Source organism: Quercus lobata, chromosome 10 (genome assembly GCF_001633185.2).
Source record: "Quercus lobata isolate SW786 chromosome 10, ValleyOak3.0 Primary Assembly, whole genome shotgun sequence".
Taxonomy (NCBI): domain Eukaryota; kingdom Viridiplantae; phylum Streptophyta; class Magnoliopsida; order Fagales; family Fagaceae; genus Quercus; species Quercus lobata.
In genome coordinates this window covers 56,864,527-56,892,148 of record NC_044913.1, presented here as the reverse complement: position 1 = coordinate 56,892,148, position 27,622 = coordinate 56,864,527, and the positions used below count along the sequence as shown (strand labels likewise).

At 32.3% G+C, this 27,622-nt stretch overlaps 1 protein-coding gene and 2 long non-coding RNA genes across 4 annotated transcripts; all 3 read right to left on the bottom strand.

Moving 5' to 3' along the window:
• Positions 1-15,350: 15,350 nt before the first annotated feature.
• On the bottom strand, positions 15,351-17,176 carry LOC115965993. Of its 2 annotated transcripts, XR_004086247.1 has the most exons (4): positions 17,079-17,176; positions 16,830-16,911; positions 16,298-16,588; positions 15,351-16,082 (listed from the first exon to the last, which is right to left on the bottom strand). It is a non-coding gene; the product is annotated as an uncharacterized LOC115965993 (long non-coding RNA). The 2 variants fall into 2 exon arrangements; XR_004086246.1 differs by lacking the exon at positions 16,830-16,911.
• Positions 17,177-18,176: 1,000 nt separating this feature from the next.
• LOC115962435 lies at positions 18,177-19,291 on the bottom strand. The gene is made up of 5 exons (XR_004085431.1): positions 19,103-19,291; positions 18,924-19,010; positions 18,560-18,767; positions 18,378-18,477; positions 18,177-18,242 (listed from the first exon to the last, which is right to left on the bottom strand). It is a non-coding gene; the product is annotated as an uncharacterized LOC115962435 (long non-coding RNA).
• Positions 19,292-22,173: 2,882 nt separating this feature from the next.
• Positions 22,174-24,994, bottom strand: LOC115965040 (putative disease resistance protein RGA1). The gene is made up of 4 exons (XM_031084249.1): positions 24,980-24,994; positions 24,230-24,460; positions 23,941-24,184; positions 22,174-23,309 (listed from the first exon to the last, which is right to left on the bottom strand). Exons 1-4 carry the CDS (start codon positions 24,992-24,994, stop codon positions 22,174-22,176), a joined length of 1,626 nt encoding a protein of 541 aa, XP_030940109.1.
• Positions 24,995-27,622: the final 2,628 nt, after the last annotated feature.

The following is a 27,622-nucleotide window of genomic DNA, read 5'->3' as shown; positions in this document are numbered from 1 at the left end:
TTACGAAACCCAAGAATTGAAGGGGATTGGGTGTTCAAAATGCAAAGGGGAGGAACCTCACATTGGCTGTGAAGCTGTGTTGGAGGATGGAGACTTCTGAGAATGCAGGGTGGGCTAAGGTCCTGAAGATGAAGTACAGATTAAGGACTCATAACAGAAAAGGGAATCATTCGTGTGTTTGGTTAGCCATTAAAAAGGGTAAACCTCTCTTTGAAAAGGGATCCAAATGGATTATTGGGAATAACAATATGCTTAGTTTTTGGCACAACAGATGGCTTAATGAAGGGACTATTCGTTCTCTGGTTGAGGGTCCTCTAAATAGAGGGGAAGAAGAGGTTAAAGTTACTGATATGATGCTTAATGGCACCTGGTCTACTGACAACATATCGTTTGTTTTGCCTGATGATGTGCTGAAGGCCATAAAGACCACTCCGATACGAAGAATAGCCAGGAGAGATGACCAACGCTCTTGGGTTTCGAGTGCCAATGGGGAATTTGAAACTAAGAGTGTTTACCTTTTAGCCATCAATGAAGATTTAAGCATTCAGGATTTTAATGGTAAGTGGCTTTGGAAACTTTGTACACTGCCAAAGATTAAATATTTTCTCTGGAAGTGCTATCACCATAGTCTGCCAGTTAATGCAGTTCTTGAACATAGAGGGATTGAAGGCCTAGGGGGTTGTAGTAGCTGCTTGGACCGTAATAAGACCATTGTTCATGTTTTGAGAGACTGTTCTGTGGCCCAAGGCTTTTGGAGACAAGCTAATTGTCCCTTATGGCAGTCTTTTGCAGGTGACTTCCTAGATTGGTTACACATAAACTTAAATAGCACGTTAATGGCCAGTGATAAGGACTACCCGTGGTGTATGTTTTTTCCTTCTGGGCATCTGGCATCTTTGGTTGCAGAGAAATAGGAAGATTTTTGGGTCACATTGCATGAATTCCAATTTTGTGCAGAAGGTGGAGATGCAAACCAGGGAATTCCTTTACTGCATTACTGATCTAAGGAAAAGGAAAACCAAAATCCCAAGGTTGGTTAAGTGGCTGAAACCCCTGATGGCTAGTGGAAGCTTAATGCTGATGGCTCTTTCTTTGGCTCTTCTGGGTTAGTTGGAGGGGGGGGGGGCTTATCCGTGATTCAAGGGGTCAGTGCATTGGTGGTTTTGCTAAAGCCTATGCAGTTACCTCTAGCTTGGTAGCAAAACTATGGGCCTTGAGGGAAGGCTTGTTGCTTTGTCTTGAAATGCAGGACCAAGCCGTGGTTGTTGAGCTTGATGCCATTGCAGTAGTGTCGTTGATTTCAAATAATGCTTGCACTAATGGAGACTTCTCTATTCTTGTGGATGATTGCTGGGACTTGCTGCTATAACTGCCTCAGGTTCAGATCTTGCATTGCTTCAGGGAGGCTAATTGTTGTGCCGATGCCCTTACTCGTATGCGTTCTGCTAGTTGTGATGTGGAGATCTTCTTTGTAACCCCCCCTCCCACACTTTTCTCTCTTTTGGAATCTGATATGTTGGGAACTTATCACCCAAGATTGTGTACAGCCTTGGCTGATCTTTCTTTTTAGTTTAATGTTATTCCAGTTTACCAAAAGAAGAAGAAGAATTGTGACGATAAAGAGTAGCAGTAACTATTTACGGAGTATTTATATTTATCCAAAAAGATAAAAAGCACCTACTATTATTTTTAGTGGACAACTTTTTTCTTTCTTATTTTTTAGTGTGAACATCTCTTTTTTTTTTTTTTTTTTTTTTTTTTTTTTTCTCACATGTCTATTCAGGTCTGTGTCTTTTTTCTAAATGTATCTTTATGGGATGGGACATAACCATGTGCTGGAGCTTGTACATCATCCTTAAAGATTTGGTTAAATCTTGATATACACTCATACATTTTTAAAATTATGTATTAAATTTTCTCAAAAGAAATATATATATATATATATATATATATGTGTGTGTGTGTGTGTGTGTGTGTGTGTGTTGAAAACACAAATTCGGTTTAAAATGTGAAATCAAGAAATTTTAGATAAAATTGTGAAATTATCTGAAATCATATTTTAAGGACACTTTCAAAAAAGTGAGTATACAATGTGTGCAACAGTAAATATGTGATAGTTATTTCCATTAAGATTTGAGATAAATATAGATATTTGATTACATTTATGTAGACTCAAAAATAGTCTCTAAGTTGGTTTTTGATATATATATATATATATATATATAAAAAATTAATTAATGGATGTTCTTAGAGCATTTATTAATGAACTATTTTTTTTTAATCCCAATTTGAGATTTATGTCTTAGTTCATTGAGATTTGTTTGTTTGTTAATCACCAAAATAGCCAAGCATGGGATAAGACATAATTAAAAAAATGAACAACAAAATAGCATTGAAGTTATTAACCAGTGTGTGGGTGTGGGTTTATTTATTTTTTGGGCTAGGTCTCAGTTTGGTTGTTTTTTACCCCTTAAATTCCTTCATTCTCTCTTTCCAATCAAGAACAATTTGCAAAAAAATTTCTGCATTTGAGGCAATATACATTAATTTTGTGAAAATGCTCCAAAACTTTTTTATTATTTTTCTTAATTTATCATCATTTACAACACGAATGTAGAACAAAAATGGATAAACCAGAAGAACAAAGATGCAAATTAACAATAAAAGGATATGTAAGGATAAAAAGGATGATAGCACAAAGTGAACCAATACTGTGTTTGTAGAAAGTGTGATTTTTCTAGATAATGATGATTAAACGTTTTGGATAGTTTTAATTTTTAAGAGTGACAAACTTCTATAGAAGAAAGAGTAATGAAAAAAAAAAATTATACATATTAAAAAATATAATTAAAAACGATTGATGAGGATGATTTGAAGTGGGAATGTTTTGACTGGATGAGTTTTTATTTTAAGAAAATAAGCGGAGTCACACACTTTTTTTTTTTTTTTTTTTTTTCAAGAAACCTTAAAGAAAACTCTAAAAAAATCATCAATCTGGAGAATTTGAAGCGGTAGTATTTGAAAGTGTAGGTGATTATGAAATATGCATCCTTGGTCAAGATGTAGGGATTTGGAGGCTTACAAAAATAATGTTGTGACATTTGCTTTAAACAAAACACCTGCAAAATAATTATCTTTGGCTATTTAATTTCATCTTTGCGAGGAATATAAAATAATAAAATAAAAATAAAATCTCAAAGCTTACTGATAAATTAAGTGAGATTTATAGATATTACGTTGTAAAAAATTTATTAAAAAAATTGATGTTTACCTTGAAATACTACCAGCAACTACTAGTATTAAACATACTATTATTTATCCAAAAAGATAAAAAGCAACAAATATTTTTTCTTTCTTTCTTTTTTTCAATGGGGAACATCTTTTTCACATGTTTATCAGGTACGTGTCTTTAAGATGCGACATTACCATGTGCTGGAGCTGGGATTTTTTTAATTAATCGGTAGATTTTAGTTAAAATTGGGAAAACATACAATTTCACAATTTTAATTGAAATTGTATTTACAATTTTAAAGAATTGTGTATAAAATGTGTACAAGAGTGAATATGAAATAATCATTACTTTTAAGATTTATGATCGCGGGTGGGGTGGGAAGAAATTTCCATCCCTAAGAAAGAGAGAGAGAAAATAACTTTGTTATGACTTATGTTCCTATTAGATAGAACAAAAAGTAACTACATTATATTTTTATTAAAAAAATTTGTATGAAATTATATGAATGAGCAATTCATTATTAAAAAAAAAAAAAAAAAACACTATACTATTATGCATCTTCTTTACGGTTTTAAAATAGTAATTACTTCTTCACTCTTGACCAAAACAGGAATATAACTTACACGTTGAAAGAAACCCACGAAGGGCCAAAATCCAAAAAGTTGAAAGCTAGAAAAATACAGTAGCATTTTAGTCTATATATAAAAGTTAATTGCTCCATTTGCAAAAATTTCAGGACTGACATATTCATAAACTGTACAAGCTGATCTATCCCATGGACTGACATACTATGAACATCAAAACTTTCCAAGAAGCAATTGATGGAGCATTTTAATTTTAATTTATTATTTTAATATTTTAATGAATAATAAGTTGGAAAATTTAGGGGAAAAAAAGAGTTTAAAGTGGAAAATGAGGAGTCAGTCTATTATCATATTTAGAATCCCACGATAGCCTTATTAATTTATAATTGTGGAGATAAAACAAGAGAATTTTTAAAACTATGGAGGTATCAGTATGCTAAAGACTAACATCAATAACTATATAGAAAATGGGAACATCAGAACATCAACTTGTACGTGTCTATTTTACACTAAGGCTGTGTTTGTTTCATGTAAAATATTTTCCAGAAAATACTTATTTTCCAGAAATGCTATTTTCAGGAAAGGAAAATATTTTTAAGTGTTTAGTTGCATTTCAGAAAATGTTTTGAAAAATATTTTCTGGTGTTTGGTTGTGTTCTTGAAAATACCATAGAAAACACATTTTCTACTTGTTGCTCACATTTTCTCACATTTTCTTAGCTGCCAAACAAATATATAATTTCATTTCTCAATCCAGAAACACAAATAAAACCCAAAAAAAAAAAATAATTCATAATCTGGTCAAATTGAGAGAAGAAGGAAGAGAGAGAGGCGATTGGGTTCGACGAGAGGCGAGATTGTGCGGCGGAGGCGAAGGTGAGATCGCGCTGCACGGTGCTGCGATCGCGATCGGCGCGGGGCTGCGACGATCAGACCTGGTTCAAAAGGGAGAGGGAGATTGAGAAAGAGAGAGATCAGCGACGCAAACTCGACGGTGCGATCTTGCCGTTGTGTCTGGGGTTGGGCCGCTCCTCACTCTCCCTACTCTCTCTTCTTTCTCTCTCTCTCTCTGCCATTCCGCTGCGTCTGTGAGTCGTTCTTTCTCTCTCTCTTTCTCCCTTTGCGCGTCTGTGAGCTCCTCTCTTTGCGCGTCTCAGTTCCGGAAGTGATTTGAAGGTAAAATAAAAGCGGAAATGCTTTTCCGGAATTAGAGGGCATATTTTACGGTCAATGGAAATTATTTTCCGTTTGACCCAATTTTCCGGACCAACCAAATAGGCTATTTTACGGAAAAGCATTTTCAGAAGTGATTTTCTCCCAAAACAAACACAGCCTAAATGGTCAATGAAGTAATATATAATACAGAAATAGCTGGCCACCATTTTCATGTGAATTGCGCATCAACATCTCTAACTTCCATATGTAGTTTGTCGAAGGGCAACGGGAATATATGGATTCACATTGTGACAGAATCAATGCTAAATATTCAATCAAGACGGCTGAGATATATCATATAGATTAGCATACCACCGTCTACCTTTGCACTTCTGCGTCAACATCAATGTAACTTTTTTGTTTAATGGCCCATGCACAAATATATATAAACAGATAATATTGCTCTCACAGTCATACACAAACATTATATATATTTAATTTGTTTAATGGCCACCATTATGCAAGTAGCACGAGATGTCAATTTGCACAACTTAATTAAGTTAGTCGGTTTGTCTCTTTTATGTGGATGGATATCCTTTTCGAATATGGGCATTGCAGCAGGAATACGTTTCACATTCAACAATACTTATCTTCTTAATTTATGTGAATTGTGACAATTGTCCAAGGCTGATTCAAATAAACATTCATCAATAGTTGGTGAACAACCAAAACTACGACAGACACCGAGTGTTTTCACACAAATATTCTCAGACTGGCTCACTTCACTGAGACGCAGGGACGGAGGCATATATGGACTTAGGGTGGCAAGCCACCCCCAGTCATTATTATTTAAAAAAAAATATTAGTATATAAATAGGTATTAATTTTAGCAGTTTTGTTCTATAAAAGTATACTTTACTCTCTTTAAAAATATTATTGATTCTTTTAAAAATAATATTATATTTACAAACTTTTCTACAACATTATTACAAATTTTGAAGGTAGTAAATTCTTTTTTGTTCGCATCTGAGCTCATCACTTATATAGCTTTTTTTCTCACCAATAACTACTAATTAGACCCGCAACTTGTAAAAAAAATTTGTAATCCTAACATTTTCCACATTTTAAAGGCCAAAAAAATATATATATAAATCTAAAATCTAAATCAAAATATACAAGTTCAAAAAATTTAGGCCAATAAAAAATTACCCATAGTAAAGTTAAAAAGAATTACACTTAATCAACATATTTTACTCAAACAAACAAACCAGCCCTTTAAAAAATTTTCAGCAAAATAATTTTGTCCTTATCTAGCCATAGATGCATGCAACAAAGACACAAAAAAACCTTTCAAAGGTTAGTAGCAAAGTCGGAGGCCAGAGTCGTTGTAGTTACTAGCAGCAGAATTGCCCCCTAATTCCAACTCCTAGCTCTGTCCCTGTTGAGACTTGCTACGGCGCAAAATTATAGAACGAATATGAAAATTTCAATAACAAAATTAGTGTCTTTAGACTTTTCCTGTGAATGAGTAATGAAAATAAGTCATCCCAACGAGAAATTATATAGTCCTCATGGTGAATCACATCATCTGTCTACCATTCCAATAAAAAACTCTCACCTATTTAAAATTGCTGAGTCAGTATTTAGTTTTTATTTAAAACTCCACAATTTTAAACAAATGAGAGTCTTTTACTGGAATGGTGGACCACATCACTTGTCCACCATGAGGACCTTATAATTTCTCCATCCCAACGTAGTTTTAAAAGCAATCTTGTATATGGTTTCTGTCATTATCACATGATTACTCTCTATGGGTTTATTTGGATAAATTTTTTTTTTAAAACTGCATTTTATAAAAATTACATTTTGAAAACGTGATTTTGAAAGCTACAATTAAACGTTTGGTAATACTTGTAAAAATTGCAGTTTGAAAACTCTAAAATTTTTGAAAGCCACAATTAACTGTATTTTTCTATATTAAAAAAAAAAAGGCCAAACCTTTTTTTTTTTTTTTTTTGAGAAAAAAACACACACACACATACACAAGAGAGAGGCCAAACGGTCCAAACCGATGTTGTTTTGTGTTTTCTTCTGGAAACACATGTTTGCTTTGCACAAACGTTGATCCAAAATGGCTCTATATATGCCAGGATGCAATTAAAATTAATTACAATTTTATATGTGTTTGAGTTTCAAAAGTTTCTTCCTAAATGAAGTATTAATTTTGTTCATTTTTAAAAAACTTTGCTAACTTTTATAAAAAAACCTTAGAAGGGTATATTAGTATGCAAAATATTTATTTGTAATTATTCAAATTTAATCATTTGGTTGTGATTGGTTGAACTACTAATATATTTAATTTCTAACTTTTTTTTTTTTTTTTTATTGCAATACAATGAATTTTGTTAGTGTTTATTTTTCAAATAAGCTAAAAAAAATTATTATAAAAATATACTGAAAATGCATAAGTATAGTAAAATTTTCATTGAAATTTGTATTTGAGTTAACAATGAATTTTAGAAAAAATATTTTAAATTAGTTTGAAAGAGTCGAAGTACTTTTAAATATACTCATGAGTCATGACAATTGAAGAGAAACTCGGTAGAAAATTAGGGTAGAATTGAAGCCTAACTTATGATAATTGACACATACAAAATTAGAATAAATTATACTTTAAATTAGAATAAATTAGGTGAAGTTTCATGGAGTATTAATTATAATTTAAAATTTAAACTAGTCGCATGGAATGCACGAGAATCACCTATAATTGTGCATAAACCCAATTTTATCAAGATTAACCGATCAAAAGCTAAAATAAAATGGACAAGACCCAAGCATCACCTAAAATCTGAAGGCATGGGATGTTGAATCAAGAAAACATTTAAACAAATCAAGAAAAGGCAGAACACTCCTCATTTGTGAATTCTTGCTGTCCTTCACGGAGAGGGCCACCAACACAATTTTGAGAACTTTTTAAGTGTAGCTGGTCATCTGATGGAAGCAAAGTCACTGCCGGGAGTTCAGATTGGATGGTTTACATTTGGGATACAACTTGTTGGATCTTGTAATGGTGATAAACAGATTTATTTGGGGGAGATTTGAGAATTGAAAGAACTTGCACCTTAGTGACTGTTTTTTCAACCAGCAAATGGCTCTTTCTAAGTGTCCTTCAAAGACTTTTAAAAGTTGTATCTCTACTGTAGTTCCCCTAGTTGAATTTTGGTATCTTTTTTGGCAATGTAGAAGATTATTTCCCATTTTGGAGTATTGGTGCTACATGTATTTTGGCATCAGTAAATACATCTAGGGTTCTATCATCACCCCGTCATCCTTTTTTCCAATCAAAACCTGAAATTGAGAGGAATTTTGTAGAAAATCCTTGGTATTTACAAGGGGTTTTGTGTCACTCACTAATTAAATGACAGGATATTAGGATGGCCATGCTTTTGAACTGAATATTGAGGTCTAAGTAACTATAATATCATTTAAAAAATGGGGAAAAATCTTGCATGGTACATAATGTTTTCCACCTGTGTGATCGGTGAAAAGATAAGATCAATATTTGATGGCCTCATTTTATTTATTTTTATTTTTTGTGGTAGTTGATGCCTGATGGCCTCAGTTGGAGGACTGGAAGTACTTCCCTAGGTATGATAACTGCATATGGATTGTATTTGCTTTGATAACTATACTCACTAGCTAGTCACACCAAGGCATATGGATACAATATCGCTACTGCCTTAAATTATTCCTTACATTCAAAAATATATTTAACAAGAAACTTTACCAGTTAAGTAATTAACTGGAACCTACATCAAGTTCTAATTTAGTTGTGCTAGTTACCAAGGATGAAGAATGTGGTCTCAACTTTCATGTTTCAACTTCTACTGCTCTCTCTTTCCCCCTTCTTTTTCCCTCTTACTGAACAAATATAATATCATCAATCTTAAATAGTGATTTCATAAAGTCGATTGATATTTGTGTCCTTCGATTGGATGTAATAAGGCACCGTATAAGATATTAAGATTGCCTAATTAAAAGAAACCTAAAAAAAGCCAAAATTCATATTTGCATTGCCTAGTCTGCTGGAGCATCATTTTCATCTACGAGTTTAAGTTCATCCATCCAGTTGCAAAAATTTCAGGACTAACATATTCATGAACTGTACAAGCCAATCTATCCCCGTGGGCAGACTCTGAAAAATTAAGCTTACCAAGATGCAATTATACAAAATGTTTGATCTTTTGTACACAAAATTTTTCAGGAAGCAACTATACAAACTATACAATCTTAAATAGTGAGAAGAACTAGGGTTTTACAAATGGTGGCCACTATCCAACCTCTGTACATCCTCTAAACTTAAGAAATGAAAGATGCAAAGCCTAAATTAGTTGTTTCGTAAGAGGAGAACTAGGAAAAGTCCAACTCCAGAACTCAATTTTTCTACATAGCTAAGTCACCATTACAGCTCCTCAAGAACTTCTTCCTTTCACAACATTTGTAAACAAAATTGATTGAGTGTACCTAGAGTCCGCTTGACAAAGTTTAGTCCCACTTGACAATGTCATCAAAAAGAAAATAAGACTGTTTCAGATTGGAGAGACAAAGTGGATCAATCCATCTTTAATGAAAAGATGCCAATACATTTCAGATTTGGCCAGTTCCCAAAGGTCAACAACTTTCAAGCATAAATTCTTAACTAGATCAGCTGAGATTGATTCCCACTGGTAATTAGGTCCAGCCAAAACGGACCTGGCCGGATGGTGGTATAATAACACCAACTCCAGCACATGATTTTATCAAGAACATAAGGATGTATCCCTCTATGTGATCCTATGTAGTTTAAAACTTGACCAATTGATGGAGCACATCATCCAGAATTGAATGATGGGATCTAGATGGTTATTAGGTTGTAACTAGAATACAAAATACATTGACTATAGTGACAACAAATTGTCTTCCCTTTTGCAGAATTGGTTTGCAGTTAGAACAAAGCAACCACCTTCAAGGATAACATGGCTCATTGAAGCCTGCCATATCTCCCTTGCTCTGGCTGTAGGTCCAAAATCTACTTCAATGCCTACATATGGTGGCATAAGGATTAAACAAAATATTGAAGAGCTATAAATTATAAGAAAGCTCTTGAATATAAAGTAAGGGAATATTGAACAATAACCCACATTAGACTGTAAGAGATACTCGATTGAGAGAATAGTGTTGGTTGCTGATTAATTATTCTACAGATATAGCAAATTATTTCACAAATAACTGTTGCAGGAAAAGACCTCTAGATAGCACTCCCTCATAGGATTGATTGTGGATACTAGTATGAGTTAAGGTATACCTTTAGTACCTAAGTCATACCTTTAGTATGAGTTAAGGTATACCTTTACAAGTAAAATATGACAATGAAAAAAATGTAACAATGACAGAAGGTATACCTTTAGTATCTATGTCAGGTCTTAGAGAACTCATTCTATTGTCATCGCAGATGAGGTCACCTATTTTCCAGATTGGAGTCTCAAATACATGCAGCAATGATTTCTCAACTGACCACTGCGCTTCACATCCAGATGAATCGCCATTAGCTTTTGATGTTTTCCAAGATACAAGCCCAAAGAATTAAACAGAACAAAATTAAAGAGTGAGTATCTACAAGTGACACCAGCTTTCAACTACTCTCAGATGTAATTGGCTCTAGCTTTCAACAAGTTAAAATTTACCTGAGATTGTAGTAAATTAGTCAACTGCAGGACCTGTATAAACAAATAGTCAACATAAATTTATCCATTGTAAGAATATAATAAAATGTGCTAGAGGGTGTTTTGGGTTACAAGATACAGTTACACAGTTAGCAATAGCAAAGCTTAAAGCCCAAAACTTTGACTAGGCACAAAGTTGTTCAGCCTTGATTAGCAATTAGCAGCTATTTCTGCTTTGTTTTTGGGTAGACTGCAAAATTAGTAATGTAAGCAATTTAGATTTAGCATTCATACTTGTATGTTCTATCTTTCCCCAAGAAAATTGCTACTGTATCTTGTTTCAACATATCACTGACAGTGAGGCTTTTAACTTAGTCAAGGCTGACTTCATTGATGGAAGTTTTAAGTCATATTTTTGAGTAATACAATTAATTTCTAAACCAAATGATACTAATTGAATAATTGCAAATAAAATTCAGCTTACAGAGACAAATATTCATTGCCTCACCCAGGCAAATAAAACTCAATTGCCCTTATTGTATGGGTGTGAAAATTTTGGGGGCAAAATCAGTGTCACCAAAATTTGTCCGTTAACAACATCATCTCTTTCTTCATTTCTTTTTTCTTGGCCGCGAAAAAAAAAAAAACCGATGGCTTCAGATTTCTTCAGACTTCTCACCTCCAATCTCGAAAATTATTGCTTCAGTAAAATCGACAACCCGTCGGGTTGTTTTCGTAATTATGCAACGTTTTGATTTCACTTTTCAATTGGAAGGAAAGAGATTTAGAAGCCAAATTTCTTCTCGACAGAGATGAGATGTGGCGAGAGATAATGAAACCATTGGGGTTTCCTGCGAGCCAGGGCAAAAGATGGAAGAAGAAGAAAGAGTTTGAGATTTTTTAACGCCGTTATATTATTATTATTTTTCACTACACATGATATATTTTAATAAAAAAAAATTATATTTTGTCAAACTATTTATTTATTTAATTTTTTATGAATTTTTTTTATTTTTTTATTTTTTATTGCAATACAACGTTGTTGGTGTTTATAATATTTTCCAAATAAACGGTAAAAAAAAGTCATTTATTATTAAAATCTACTGAAAATGTATAATCAATTTCCTAAAGTATTAAAAATTTTCTCATTAAAATTTATATTTGAGTTAACTATAAGTTTTGGAAAAGAATTTAAATTAGTTTCAAATGAGTTGGAATTAATCTTAAATGAGTCCATGTACTTTTAAATGGACTTAAAAATAATTTTAGATTGAAGAGAAACTTGGCATAAAGTTAGAGTAGAATTGAAATCTACCTTACAACATTTGATACAAAATTATAATAAAATTAGTTTAATCCTTTGTTGAACTTCCATCTTAATGATATTATAAACTAGTCATAATTTGAATTGTTCTCCAGACTTACCGATCAAATGCTATAACTAAATGAAGAAGATCTAGCATCACATTAAATCTTACCTAATTCAAATATTTTTAAAGTATATGGTTAGATTTATGAAATCATACAATACTTTTAAGGGGGAAAATATTAATATTAATATTACCACTTTATATTTTTCAAATAACCTAAAAAAATTATTTAATATAAAATTCTTTTGAAAATTCATAATCTATTTTCTAGAGCACTAGCAATGGAGGATGTAAAAAAACACCTATTTACATTCTCAAACACTACTTTATTTATTTTACCATCTCATTTTACAACTCACCTAACATATCAGTTTTTATTTTTACATACAACTCATTAAAATAATATAAACTATACCAACAAATAATATAAAAAATAATACAACTCTTCCATCTCTCTACCTTTTTGTCTTTCTCTCTCTCTACCAAACCCACACACTACTTAAAATAATAATATTTAAGTTTACCACCCAGCTACAGTAAGTTGCAAATATGCCAACTTATTGTAGCAAGGTGGCATAAATTTTTACAACTACATACCCCAATGGAGTGAGTTTTTAATGAATTTGGTTGTAAAATAGCAATTGGGAGAGAGAGAGAGAGAGAGGAGGGAGGGGGGGGGGGGGGGTTTACACCTCCCAATGCTAATGCTCTAAAGTATAGAAAAAAATCTCATTGAAATTTATATTTGAGTTAAAAATAATTTTAGTAAAAGTATTTTAAATTAAATAGAGTTTGAAGTACTTTTAAATATACTTATAGTTTAAAATTGAAGCGAAACTCCTGCATAAAATTAGGGTAGAATTGAAGCTTATAAGACATTTAACACATTCAAAGATTAATCCTCAAGTGAACTTTCATATATATATATATATATATATATATTAATCTAACTGAAATTTTATATTAATTATATTTTAAAATTTAAATTAGTCGCAAACCAGTGAGATGTCGAGATTCATGGGAAAAAAAATAGTTCAATTATTTATTATAGGGCCAAAATGGGCATTTGCCCATTTCGCCCAAAAGATGTAGCAAAATATCATTATTTTGAAACTATCTAGCAAAATGCCCATGTTTTGAAACTTGATTTTTAGAAAATTGAGTTATTTGGAAAAATTCACATGGAACTCGACTTCTAGGAACTCGAGTTCCATAATTTTTTTTTTTTTTTTAAAGTTTGATTGCCTATAACTCAATTTTCTAAAAATCGAATTTCAAAACAAGGCTATTTTACTAGATAATTTTAGGACATGGGTATTTTGCTATATCTTTTGGGCAAAAAGGGCAAAAACCCATTTTTACCTTTATTATAGCACATAATCTGAATTTTTATCCAGACTCACCAATCAAATGCTAAATCTAATTGGACAAGACCCAAGCATCACGTAGAATCTAAGAGCACCGAATGTTGAAACAAGAAAACAAATCAAGAAAATGGCAGAACGCTCCTCATTTGTGAATTCATGTTGTCCTTCTTGGAGAGGGCCACCACTTGTTGTTAGTGGATCTGATGATGGAACTGCCAAATTGTGGGATATGCGTCAGCGGGGTGCCATACAGATATGTCTAGAAAAATACCAAATCACAGATGTCGGTTTCTCAATGAGTGTGTTTCCCATTCCAGTGAACCTAAAGAATCAAACCTAAAGAACTTACAACTTTTAGTGACTGTATTTTCAGCTAATTGTTGGCTCTTTAAGTGCCCTTTCAAAGACTTTGAAAACGTTGTGTTCGTATCTCTTATTGTAGCTCCCCCCCCCCCCCCCCCCCTTTCTGAATTTTGGTATCTTTATTGGCAATGTTAGAAGATTATGTTCCATTTTGGAATATTGTTTCTACATGTATTTTGGCATCTGTGAATACATCTAGGTTCTATGATCACCTCCCACAAGGGGCGGCTTGATGCATTTGACGGCCTAAAGCGAAGATTGATTATCATGTTTTATATATTAAATTACTAGTAATTAACATGAATCACGTAATTATTATTATTTTTTTTAGAAACAAGTTGACAAAACATTTTTACATTTGTTGATGTGACAAATTGATAGTCGTAAGTAAAAGAGTGATGTTAGTAGTGGACCTAGCTGAGAACTAGTAAAAGTTTGCTAACTTAACTATTGTAAAAAAATGGTGTAAATTTTTTGTGTGTATAGCTCTTTTTTTTTTTTTTTAGAAGTGCTACATTTACAATTTTTTTCACAACAAATCCTAAATGTTAAGTTGCTTCTTGTTTTTTATTTGAATCCATCACTAAAATTATTTTTTTGCTATCGATAACAGCCTGTAACAACTTGCTACTTAGGATTTGTTGTAAAAGTATTGTGGACGTAGCATTTCTCTCTCTCTTTTTACAGCTTATTAAGAACTTCTGCTTTTACAACAATTGTAAACAAAATTGGATTATGTATGGAGTCTGCTTGACAAAGTTTAGTCCCACTCGACCCCCAATGCCACTAAAATCTAGCTTTGCTGGAACTATTCTCTCAAATATCTGGAACATCAAAGAGTAAACAAGATAGTTTCAATTTTGAGAGACAATGTGGATCAATCCATCTTTCATGAAAAGATACCTGTACTTTTTAGAAACAATCATGCAAGTATTAATTCTTACCTTAATAAGCTAAGATGGACTCTCCTTGGTAATCAAGTCTGGCCAGAATGGACCTAGCTGGATGGTGATATAATAACACTACCTCCAGCGCATATGATGTTATCGAGAGTATAAAGGGTGTATCTTTCTATGTGATCCTAATTAGTTAAAACCATGACCAATTGATGGACCACACCATTTAGAACTTAATGATGAGATTCAATGTGATCCTAATTAGTTAAAACTTGGACTAATTGATGGACCACATAATTAGAACTGAATGATGGTATCTAGGCGTGATTATTTTATAACTGAAATACAAAATACATTATAGTGACAATAGATATTTCAATGCCTACACATGGTGGCATAAGGATTAAACAAAATACTACAGAACTAAAACTTATAAGCTCTTGGATATAAAGGTAGGGAAACTGAACAATAACCCACATTAGATCGTAACTTCGTAAGAGAAAACTGGATTATGAGAATGTTGATGATTGATGATAAGTTATTCTATAGATATAGCAAATTATTTTGCAAATAATTGTTGTGGGAAATGACCTCTAGATAGCACTCCCATACAAGATTAATCGTGAAAACTGGTTTGGATTTTAGAAAGATCTCCAAACAAATATTAGAAATGAAGAAACCTAGAAGAAAAATAGACATTCACATAAACAACAAGGATTTACGTCGATTAGCAATAGCCTACATCCATGGATGATTGTGTGGAGAAAATTTCCCTAATCAATTATGGAGATTACAAAAAAGGCACAAAGTCACTTTCACAAAACCCAAACCCCAAATACACCCCTAGAAACTCTGAGAAATACAAAATTTAAAGCTTCAACTAAAGAGAAGTTTTTCTACTCTAATTTTTGCACAGCACTGCAGCCCTCTCTTTTCCTAAAGTAACATATATATAAAAGTTGTCAAAGTCAAATTGAACTCCTAGTTATGTTGAATTTCAAGATCATGCTCCAGATGATTCCCGAAGTCTTCAATCAAATTGTGTGGCCAAATAACCTCCTTGGTAGCTTTCAATCATAGCCATGTATTCAACTTCACTGGTTGACCATGCAATATTTGATTGCAGTATCGACCTCCGACTCACCGGAGGTCAACCTCTAGCTTTGTAGTAAAACAAAGATTATCTAGATCTCCAACATAGTCTGAATCAACATATCTAGCTAAGTGTCTTCCCACAGATTCATATCTCCCAAAATTCAAACCCAAATCAGCATTCCCAAAATACATCTCAAGATCCATTTAACAACTTGTCAATGACCTTTATCCTAATCCTGCATATAAGGACTAGGTTCCACGTTGACACTGACAGCTTGAGAAATGTTGGGCCGAGTGCGTACTACTGCATATACGAGGCTGCCAACCAAGCGAACCAAATCAGTATTAGAGCTTCTTCTATCACGACAATAACATCACAAGGCACACAAAAACATACAAAAGACATTTCTTTATGTTCTGAAATGTCAGTGGTTAAACCAAATGAGAAAGGAGAAGACATTAAATAATAATAGTTAATTCCTTTAAAGTAAAATATGACAATGTAAAACCTGTAACAATGACAGAAGGTATACCTTTAGTATCTAAGTCAGGTCTTCGAGAACTCATTCTATTGTCACAGCAGATGAGCTCACCTATTTTCCAGATTGGAGTCTTATATGTATGCAGCACTGATTTCTCTATTGACCACCACACTTCAAATCCAGATGCCATTGCCATTAGCTTTTGATGTTTTCCAAGATATCAACCCAACGAATTGAAGAGCAGAGTGGCACTAAGGAGTGAGTATCAGCAAGTGACATCAGCTTTCAACAAGTGAAGTTTAAATATAATTGAGATTGTAGCAAATCAGACAACTTCGGGACCTGTATAAACAAATATTCAACGTAAATTTAGTCCCGGGAAGAATATAATAAAATGTGCTAGTGGTTGTTTTGGGTTTTAGGATAAAGTAACATAGTTATTAATAGCAAAGCTTAAAGCTCAAAATGTTGACTAGGCATAAAGTTGTTCAGCCTTGTTTAGAAATTAGCAGCTATTGCTGCTTTGTTTTGGGGTAAACTGCAAAATTAGTAATTTGAGAAATTTAAGATTTAGCATTCATACTTGTATGTTCTATCTTTTTTTGCATACTGTATCTTGTTTCAACTTATCACTGACAGTGAGGCTTTTAGTGTAGGAGCTACAACTGAAATTGGATTAAAACACAGTAAGATATTTTAGTGATGGCTGACTTTATTGATGGAAATTTTAAGTCATATTTCTGAGTAATACAATCAATTCTAAACCTAATGGTACTAATTGAATAATTGCAAATAACAGTCAGATTACAGAAACATATGTTCATTGCCTTACCCACGCAGTGTAGGCTAGTTCTTTTAGAACTTTTGAATGAACTAGATCGCCCAAGCAGCATATCCTCTTAGTTAAGACAGCAAGACCGATGAGAAGTGAAGACTGTAACAGACATGTGAAACTCAATTAAGTGAAGCCAGTATTATCAAATGTAATATGGCTTACCAAAAATTGTGTGAAGTTGATATCAGACATAAAATTAAATTTGCTAGTGGGTTGTTTAGGCAACAAGATAAAGTAACAGAGTTATTAATGGTAAAGCTCAAGTCTCAATATATTGACCAGGCATAAAGTTGTTCAGCCTTGATTAGCAATTAGCAACTATCACTGCAAAATTAGTTTATGTAAGCAATTTAGATTTAGCTTTCATACTGCAGTGAACTGCAAATAATAAAATGGTTTAGTCGTATTCGAGGCGACTACCCTCCTAGAATAAAGGGAGAAAAGAGTGTTTGGGGTTAAATTCTTCTTGCCTCATGTTATTCATCCTTAATGCTTAAATACATTAAAATGGAAATCAAGATAACTCCTAATCTTATCATCTAGAGTTCTATCACAAGATAGACCCTATCCTAACAATAACTTAATTAAATTCAAATAATAATTTATCCCACCACACGATAACTACTACTTGAGGCAATCTCTATCACTTGGCCCATGTTAGCCACTATTCGGCTCAGCCCTTTCTTCTGACTCCACATTCCCACGGGTCATAGCACATACATGTATGTTCAATTTTTTTCCAGGAAAACTACATACTGTATCTTGCTTCAACTATTCATTGACAATAAGGTTTTTGATGTAGGAACTACAATTTTTTTTTTTAATACATAATAAACTTTATTGAGACCAAAATAGAATCCCCGAAGTATAGAGGAAGTATACAGTTGGTTATTAAAATTATATAATAGCACAGTAAGATATTTTTGTCATGACTGACTTAATTAATAGAGGTTTTTAGCTCATATTTCTGAGTAATACAATTAATTTTTTTATAAAATGGTACTAATTGATTGCAAATAAAAGTCAATTTACAGAGAAATATGTTCATTACCTTATCCAGTCACTGTAGGCTAGTATCCTTCACACTCTTGTATGATGAATTGGAGCATTCGAAAGGGTTGGCCTCTTAGTTAAGACAACAAGATTGACAAGAACAGAAGGCTGTAACAGACATGTAAAAATCCATAAATGAAGCTATGTTAAATTTCTCTGGCAAAGATATGTAGAAGTGATTTTCTGTGGAACAATTTTGACAATCAATCAAATGTGCAAGATGCCTAGCCATCAAATTCATACCTTAGCAAGCATTGAAGTGTTGAAGTCACTAGAACAAAGGGCTCTAGGTGAGGCCACAATAATAGAATAAGATTTGATAGGTGGATGAACTATTAGGAATCTGTGTAGCTAATTTTGGTTAGCATCATCCACAACCAATTTCAAGGAATCTAACCAACTTATTCACAAGAACCATAGCTTACCAAAATGCAGAAATTCAAAAAGCTTTTAAGAAGCCACCATATTTGTGAATATGTGTAGCTTCTCAAGTGGCAAGTTCATTGTAATTGTACCAGCCCAATTGAAACAAGCATATGCCATCTTGCCACACTGTTGAAGTATGTCATGGATCCTGCTCTCTTCTAATTGGTTAGGGAAGTCATCAAAATCTCTTGGGAGAGTGGCCATTCACTGTTTTTATATCCATACTCATACATGACTTAATGTGTAAAACTTTCAAATCATTTGAGTAACAAAACGAAATTTTAAACCAAATGGTAATTTTCGAATGGTAGCCAATAGAAGTTTTTTGAATGGTAGCCAATAAAAGTTATGTATGTCCATTACCTTATCTGGTTACCATTAAGAACTGTTCTTCCAACACGTTCATGAATTGGAGCATCCAAACCAATTGGCCCTTTTGTTAAGGAAAAGCTTACAAGCAGAGAAGAACAAAACTGACATTAATTGAAGCTAGAAAGATATGAAGAAGAAATTATTTGGGAATTATTTGGGCAGATAAATACCTTAGAGTGCAGTAAAGTTCAGATGTTGATGAAAAAAGAGGTCCTTAGGTTAGCCAACCATAACTCAGGAAAAAAATAAGATTCAATGGGTGGATGACATATTGGAATTCAGTTTATTAGAAAACATCCATTGCTAAGTACATAGGAGATGGAAGAAACCATGATGTAAAAGCTGTAAAACTTGGACTCACTTTATATTTTCTTGGTTGACAAAGGTATCACTACACCGAAATAAGTCTATTACATCAAGTGTTAATACAACAAAATTAGTATAGTGGTATTAGACATAATATCACATATAAAAATTAAAAATAGTTGCAATAGTAACTTAAAAATAGTAAATTATTACATTAATAATAATTAGTTGTAATAATTTATAATTTTCAGTTGCAATAGAGATTTTAATATTAAATTGAATTTAGAAAATTTTTTGCAATAACTTAAATTGAAGAAATCAATTTTTTTTAATAACTTAAATTGAAGAAACCATTGTAATAACTTGATATCAATTATATATTTTGCAATATATTATAATAGATCAAAATTTCAAAGAGATGGCTTATTGCAACAAATTTAACATTGCAATAACTAAAATATCAATTATTTTACAATTTATTGCAACGACAAACATGAAGTTGCAATGAATATATTATTACAATGATCTAATTCCAATTATTTTACAATCTATTGTAAAAAAAAAAAAAAAAAAAAAAATAACTATTACAATAAATATACCATTGCAATAATTTGAACCCAAATTATTTTTGTCAATTCTTTACAATATATTGTAATAAAATTCATGAAATAATAGCCTATTGCTACAAGATATTCGAAGTAATAAACTGTTTATTGCAATAGCAAATATATTATTACATCAAAATTTTCATTAAAATATTTAAGGTTTTTTGCAACAAAATTTTTTTGTAGCACAAACTTATTACCTCAAATTTTATTACAACACTTCTCATAAACTATTGCAATGAATTCGATATTATTGCAATGATTTTTTTTGTTGTGAGAGAGACATACATAATTGTAGCTGAGTAGTTAGAACTTCAAAACCCCAGTTAAATATCCTCAAGCGGCGTAGACCTTGTATACGTGGAAAACACTTCAGCTTAGGACAACTTCCTATCTTGATGGAAATGAGGGGTTGCGAGGTGTCTAGAATATAACTCAGTTCCCCACAATCTTCTATTGTGAGCAATTGGAGAGAGGTACAGAAAAGTTGCTCTGGCACAAAAGTAAGTCCTAAGCGGGACATATGAGAAAGATGGGCGGACTTGAGTGTGGTAAGATTGCTGCTAATCCTTTCCAAACCGTCTTGTAGATGTCTTTAATCGTTAATTTTTATAGAAACGGAAAATGACATGGAGCACTCCTCAGTTGTGAACAATTTTCAATGATCAACTCCTCAAGGCAAGGAAACACTACATGTGCTGATGTCACCTCTAGTGCATCCTTCCACTCCACTAGTTTCCCATATATCCAATTTTGAGTGTTCTTAATGCCGGGAACAATACATTACTGCACATGCCGTAAAACTCAACTCCAATACATGTCACGTCAACCATGCCCTCTATTTCTAGAGCCTTCAAGGTAGGGTAGATGCCCGAGGGTGGGAACTTGTTCACATTTGTAGCACCAAATTAAATTTATCTGGATCAAATTGTCAAAAAGCAACATTCATGATGGGAATTTCTTTCCACCAAAGCCATCAATTGTTATGGATTTCAAATTTTTATGAGGATGGAGGCATTTGAACACTTCTTCATCATTACAATGGTTGACTGCTTTATTTGGACTAAGACTCCAGTGAAATCTTAACTGGTTCATTTTCGCAAGATTTGACTACTCTGTTCTCACAATCTGACCGTCTGATTGTCACTGTAATTTACAAACACAAATATTTCACCACATTCTTCCAATCGAACGGTCAGATTTTGGATCTCTATCTGGTTGCATGATGGACACATATTGTTGTACCCACCTAATGAGAAACTTTGATTAACCTTGTTGACACAATTCGACCATCCAAAATGGCTGAAATACGCCATCAAAGCTAGGAGATGACCGAAATACCCATAAACTTCTAAAATAACCAAAACACAACCCAAAACCTACAAAATGACCAAAGTGCCCCTCAAAGCTTTGAGATGATCAAAATACCTTTTAACTCTAAAATGACCAAAATAGCCCTTAAGTACTTAGAGGGTCTTGAAAGATGTTTTTGTGCAACTTTTAAAATTAAAAAAAAAAAAAAAATTCTAGATCTTTGAGACAAAATTGAGGAAAATTCACCATTCAAAGAAAATAACCATTTTTTATGGCCATGTATGTTGGAAATCTCCTTTATTGGGATGGATTTACCTTACCGTTACTAATACTTTCTTTCTTAAGAAAATTTTAACTATTAACGACAACCAACATGTTCATCGTAAATAACAAATGCAATATATAGTGATGGAAAAAAAAAAAGGTTAAAAAATTACCATTGTTGACGGCTTAGGTCCATCGCAAATCTTATTTATTGCGAGGGATTCAAGTCCATCACTAATACATTCTTTCTTTTAAAACAAATTAACTATTTATGACGGTCAACATGTTTGTCGCAAATACAAACTCAATTAGAAAAATAAAAAATAATAATTGCGATGGATAAATGTCATCACAAATATGAAAACTAAGGAGGGAATTTTCCCTCAAAAATATTTTACCACTTTCGATGGCTTTATGTCTATCGCTAATATTCTCTTTTATATTTACGATGGAAGAATGTTTGTCACAAATACTAACACCATAAAAAAAATATTTTTGGTATTTTCGACGCATGAAAGCCGTCACAAGTGTTAATAGTTCTGACGGTTTTTCTTCAGTCGTTGTAAATAATACTTTATTAGCGACAAATATTTTTATTCCGTCGCAAAAAATAAGGTGGGAACAATTCCCTCCAAAAAAAATCATATTTTCGACAAAAATAATAGGCATTTTCGATAGACTTATTTTGCCGTCACAAATGTTTTAATATTTGACGAGTAATTGTTGACAAAAGAGACTTGCCGTCGAAAAAGCTAGTTTTTCCGACAGCTTTTTGTAGCCGTCGAAAAAGTTTCGTCGCAAATAGCAATCTTTTTTGTAGTGCAAATTAAATTTATCTGGATCATATTGTCAAAAAGTGACATCCATGATGGGAATTTCTTTCCACCAAAGCCATCAATTGTTATGGATTTCAAATTTTGATGAGGACGGAGGCCTTTGAACACTTCTTCATCATTACAATGGTTGACTGCTTTATTTGGACTAAGACTCCAGTGAAATCTTAACTGGTTCATTTTCGCCCTTATTGCTAAATTTGCACTTCTAGCTTCTTCTTGATCTCTCACATTCTCTAGATTCCAAATGTCTAATTCTCCACTAAGTTGATTCAAGCACCCCAATTCCTTAATCTGCTCACCTACATCTTGACCCACCGGGAAAAATGACAACGTTTGTAGACATTTCAAATTCCCCATATATTTCAGTAATCGCTTGATGTTAAGAAAATAAATATTGACATAAATATGCCTCAAGTTATCCAATATTTTTAGATCTTTTGGAAGCTCTTTAAGATCATTGCAACCTTCAAGTCTTAAAGTTTGCAAATTGTAGAGCTTGGTGATGGAGTTTGGTAATGCTTTGATTTTAGTCTTTGAGATGTGGAGAAGCCTCAAGTGTACCAAGCAACCAATTGAGTCTGATAACTCTGTTATCTGATGCCCAGATAATTTTAGAACACGCAAGCATTTAAAACCTGAAAATATGTTTCCAGACATAGCATTTTCTAAAACTAGTGTTCGCATTCTCCGAACATGGTCATTTGAAAGTGGAATTTTTGGTACTATTTCCCCATCATATTGGATTAATAAACGCCATACATAATTGATGTCATCCTGTACATGATTGATATTATCCTGTGAATCTTTCTCCAAAATCAAAGTTTCAAAATTTGAAATTGAGAGGGCAAGATCATGTACCAAATCATGCATCTTACAACTCTTAACATTATTATAATCATCCTTTTCCACATCCTGGAATAAGGAATTTGTTAACAAGATATCAAAATGCTTGTTCCCAATATCCTCCATCATTGAACTACTTCCTTGAGATGGTTGAAGGAACCCTTCAGCCATCCAAAGAAGAATTAATTCTTCCTTTTTAATCTCATAATCTTTTGGAAAAATTGAACAATATACAAAGCATTGTTTAAAGATCAAAATTTCAAAGCGATGGCTTATTGCAACAAATTTAATATTGCAATAACTAAAATATCAATTATTTTACAATCTATTGCAATGACAAACATGAAGCTGCAATGAATATATTATTACAATGAACTAATTCCAATTATTTTACAATCTATTGTAAGAAAAAATATGAAAAAATTTAACTATTACAATAAATATACTGTTGCAATAATTTGAACCCAAATTATTTTGTCAATTCTTTACAATTTATTGTAATAAAAATCATGAAATAATAGCCTATTGCTACAAGATATTTGAAGTAATAAATTGTTTATTGCAATAGCAAATATATTATTACATCAAAATTTTCATTAAAATATTTAAGGTTTATTGCAACAGAATTTTTTTGTAGCACTAACTTATTACCTCAAATTTTATTGCGACACTTCGCATAAACTATTGCAATGACTTCGATCTTATTGCAACGATTTTTTTGTTGTAATAAAAATTTTTTGTTGTAGTGATATGAGACACATACCCATATTTTCTTATTGAAATAACTCTTTACTAACTCATGATTGTAGACCAATTTTACTAAAGTTGTTTTCCCCAAACCTGCCATTCCAACTCTGGGAATGATTGAGAGTTTTTCACTAGTTGTATTTGTTACTAACTCCACTATTTTTGAAACACGATCTTCCCTTCCTACAACTTCTGAATTATCAATAAAGCTGTTTGTCTCTCGGTTTAGCATAGTATCAAGGTTAGCATTTATTGATTCGGCTTTAAGTCCAAATCCATTTGCTTCAGCATTAATCCTTTTTAGTGAATCAACAATAGTCTTAACTTTGTTGGCCATCTTAAAATGGAATGCAATGCTATTTAAAATTGAAAAGAACCATACCATGCACTTCATTTGGTTTTGGATCTCTACCTTTTGCCGATGATCCTCATAAGCAAGCTCACTTAACACGTCATCAGCTTCATAAGCAACATCTTTAAGCCTCTGCAGCCAAAGCCTCACGCACTCTTCTCCCACTTGCCTTTTCTCTGTATTAGCCAGCACAACGTGAATCGTCTGTACCGAGTCACAAAGCCGTGTCAGCTCATCCTTGAAGCCCCAAGCAAGGCCAATCTGCTCAGTAATATGTGGAATCAGTTTGTTAGTATTCCCTTAGCGACATCAGTAATGATAGCCTCAGCCATGTTTTCTTTGGTACTTAGGTAAGTCACAAATATGCTGGAAGTATTTGGGAAGTAGAGAAGAATTGTGACAATAATGAATAGCAGTAACTATATATAGAGTATTTATATTTATCCAAAAAGATAAAAAGCAACTATTATTATTTTTAGTGGGCAACTCTTTTCTTTCTTGTTTTTTAGTGGGGGACATCTTTTTTTTTTCACACGTCTATTAGGTTCGTGTCTTTTTTCTAAGGGTCCGGTTAATGTGTGTCCTTAGGGCACACATTAAACTTTTTATTTTTAGAAACATTTTCTCATGAATTGAAAAAACTGTCATTACTTTTTCAATTCTCGAGAAATTTTTTTCCAAAAATAGAAATTAATGTGTGCCCTTAGGGCACACATTAGTAAAATCCTAAATATATATATATATATATATATATATATACACACACACACATATACTTACTTTATCAAAAACCATCTTAGAGAATTTTTATTTTAATGTCAAAATTTTTTATTTACCCCCAATTTGAGGTTTATGCCTTAGTTCAATGAGATTTATGTGTTTGTTAATAACCAAAATAGCCAAGCTAAAGATGAGACATAATTTAAAAAATAGACAACAAAATAGCATAGAAGTTATTATCCAATTTGTGGGTGTAGATTTATTCATTTTTTGGACTGTCTGATCCCATTATGGAGCCTAGACTATTTGGATTAGGGCATAATTTCAAATTGTGATGAATGGAATTTTTCGACTAAAAAAAAAGCTTCTAAACACATATAGTGCACACAATTAGCCTAGTCTCTATTACTACTACTATAGGGGGAAAAAAAAAAAAAACAAGGCAATTCATTTATTTTAAGACAAAATCACATTAAATTGTTAATAAATAAATCCAAGAGAAATACATAAATAAGTGATCATTTTTTTTTTATATATTTATGCATTTTTACATTCAAATTCTAAAACTAATCACAATTAATAAAAATTGAAAAGAAAAGTTACATCTCACTTGGTCTAAACCATTGTTCTCCATTCTTCATCAATGAATTTTCAATCCAAAAAAGGGCCCTTCCCTCTCAAAAGTGAAAAATGCTGACCATAACACACCACCTCTTCTATATGTTCCTTGAGACCCCAGGCAAGGCTGATTTAATCAGTAGCAAGTGAAATCAGCTTGCCTAGTATTTCCTCAGCAACAACATTAAGGATAGTCTCAGCCATTTTTACTTTGTTGCTCTGGTAAGACACAAATATGGTAAGTATTTGGAAAGTAGAGAAGAATTATGGTGTTAAATATTTTTTTAATAGTCTAAATGGAGCCTTGTAGGACCCAAGCCATCATCACTATCTTCTTTAATTTTTCATGTTCACATTCACGCTTGAAAATTCTTAACTTTCTTTTTTTTTTAGACAGAAAAAATGTCACCTTCCTTATTACAAATTGTCTTCCACCGATTTCAAAGTCTCTTAAATAGTACACTGTGCATGATTCACTTTCTGCTTTATCTCTTCTCATCTTCAAAGAAATTGTTCTTTTGGGAACTCCTCTGAATGGCAATGCCACTCTTTGGAACAGTATTTCACCCTTTTAAACATTTTTGAATGGAAAAAAAAAATTAATGAATTCTCTAAAAATATTGATTAATGAATTATTTTTAGAAATTTGATTAATTTATCATTAATGTTTAAGAGAAAAATACAACTTATGGGTTAATTTTGATCTAAACTAAACTCCTATCAATCGTGTTTAAAAGTAGTGATTCCTTTTGATTGAGGTAGTTTTTATTCAATACAATCTTGAGCCTAATCAATTTTAGGTGAAACACAAATTCAATCACATAGGGAGAAAAAAAAAATCAAATCTTACCATTGTCGAAATCTTGGTCCTCTTCACCATGTCAAACCCAAACTTAATCATGTAAAAAAAAAAAATTAAAATAAAAGAAAAAAAACAAAACCAAAATAAAGAATCTTACTCGAAGTCTAAATTTTGGTCATCGTCAGTCGTCACCATCATGATTGTCAAAATCACTATCTGGATTGTAAAATCAGACGATTTTATGATCCCATCTTACCAAAACATTTAGGATCACACTAGGATTATAAAAATTCTAGGATAGTACATAGGATTGTATATGATCATAGGATTATATGGGATCCTACCGATCTTACCGTTCCTACCAAAACAAAAAAAAAAATTTGTTTTCTTTTTATGAGATAAATTTTAGTTTTGACGAAGTTTTAAGTGTTTTTATTTTTCCATATTGTGATGGAATGAATTTTAGCTTTTTCTAGAAAATTATGTTAACGGATAGGGAAATGCTTTCTAGTTTATAGTGCTTTATGTTAATATTCACGCATTGAAAATTTTTCAATATTATTTTTTTTTTGGAGACAAATTTTTTTACCTTCATTATTACAAATTTTGAACACTGTTATCTTACACCCCTTTTTAGGGATTAGGATTTGGTGCAATAGTTAGGGTTATTGCATCATGTAATATCTCTCACATTATTTTCACATTTTCAAAATTTTTAACTTTTTTTAAACTCTCAACTTTTTTTACCTTTTTAACTTCCTTGATTCAATGGTTAGTATTAAAAATTAACTTTTTAAATTTTAATATGAACCATTGAGAAGGTATTGCATGGTGCAATAGCTAGCTATCGCACCAAATCGATCTCAATCCAACCTTTTCAGGTACTTAATAGTTCACATGCGCATGCATGCATGCAGTACTTTTTGCTCTATTTCTTCTCATCTTCCATGAAATTTCTTGTTTGGCAGGCTCCTCCTGGATGCCATTACTCTAAAGAAAATATTCAAATCCCCTTCCATTATTGTAACAATTAAATTATTAAAATTATCTTCTCATATTTTTATGTTAATTGATTGAATCAATTAATCTAAATAGTTATAAATTGTATTATCTTGTGATATCATATGTTAATTGAGATATGGTTTTGTGCATGGTTGATAGTTTTGTATTGGTGTTAAATACTTGGGTGTATATAGTACTAGTAGGAATCGTATTGAATTACTGTGTTAACATGTGTATTGTCTCGTATTTCAGGTTTTATGGTAATTTGCTGAATTAATTGA

Coding starts and splice junctions, on each gene's coding strand:
- LOC115965040 (XM_031084249.1), bottom strand. Junction 24,185..24,229: donor AAAACCAAATGAAGTGCATG/GTATGGTTCTTT, acceptor TTCCATTTTAAG/ATGGCCAACAAAGTTAAGAC. Junction 23,310..23,940: donor TCCCAGAGTTGGAATGGCAG/GTTTGGGGAAAA, acceptor TTTTTCCAAAAG/ATTATGAGATTAAAAAGGAA.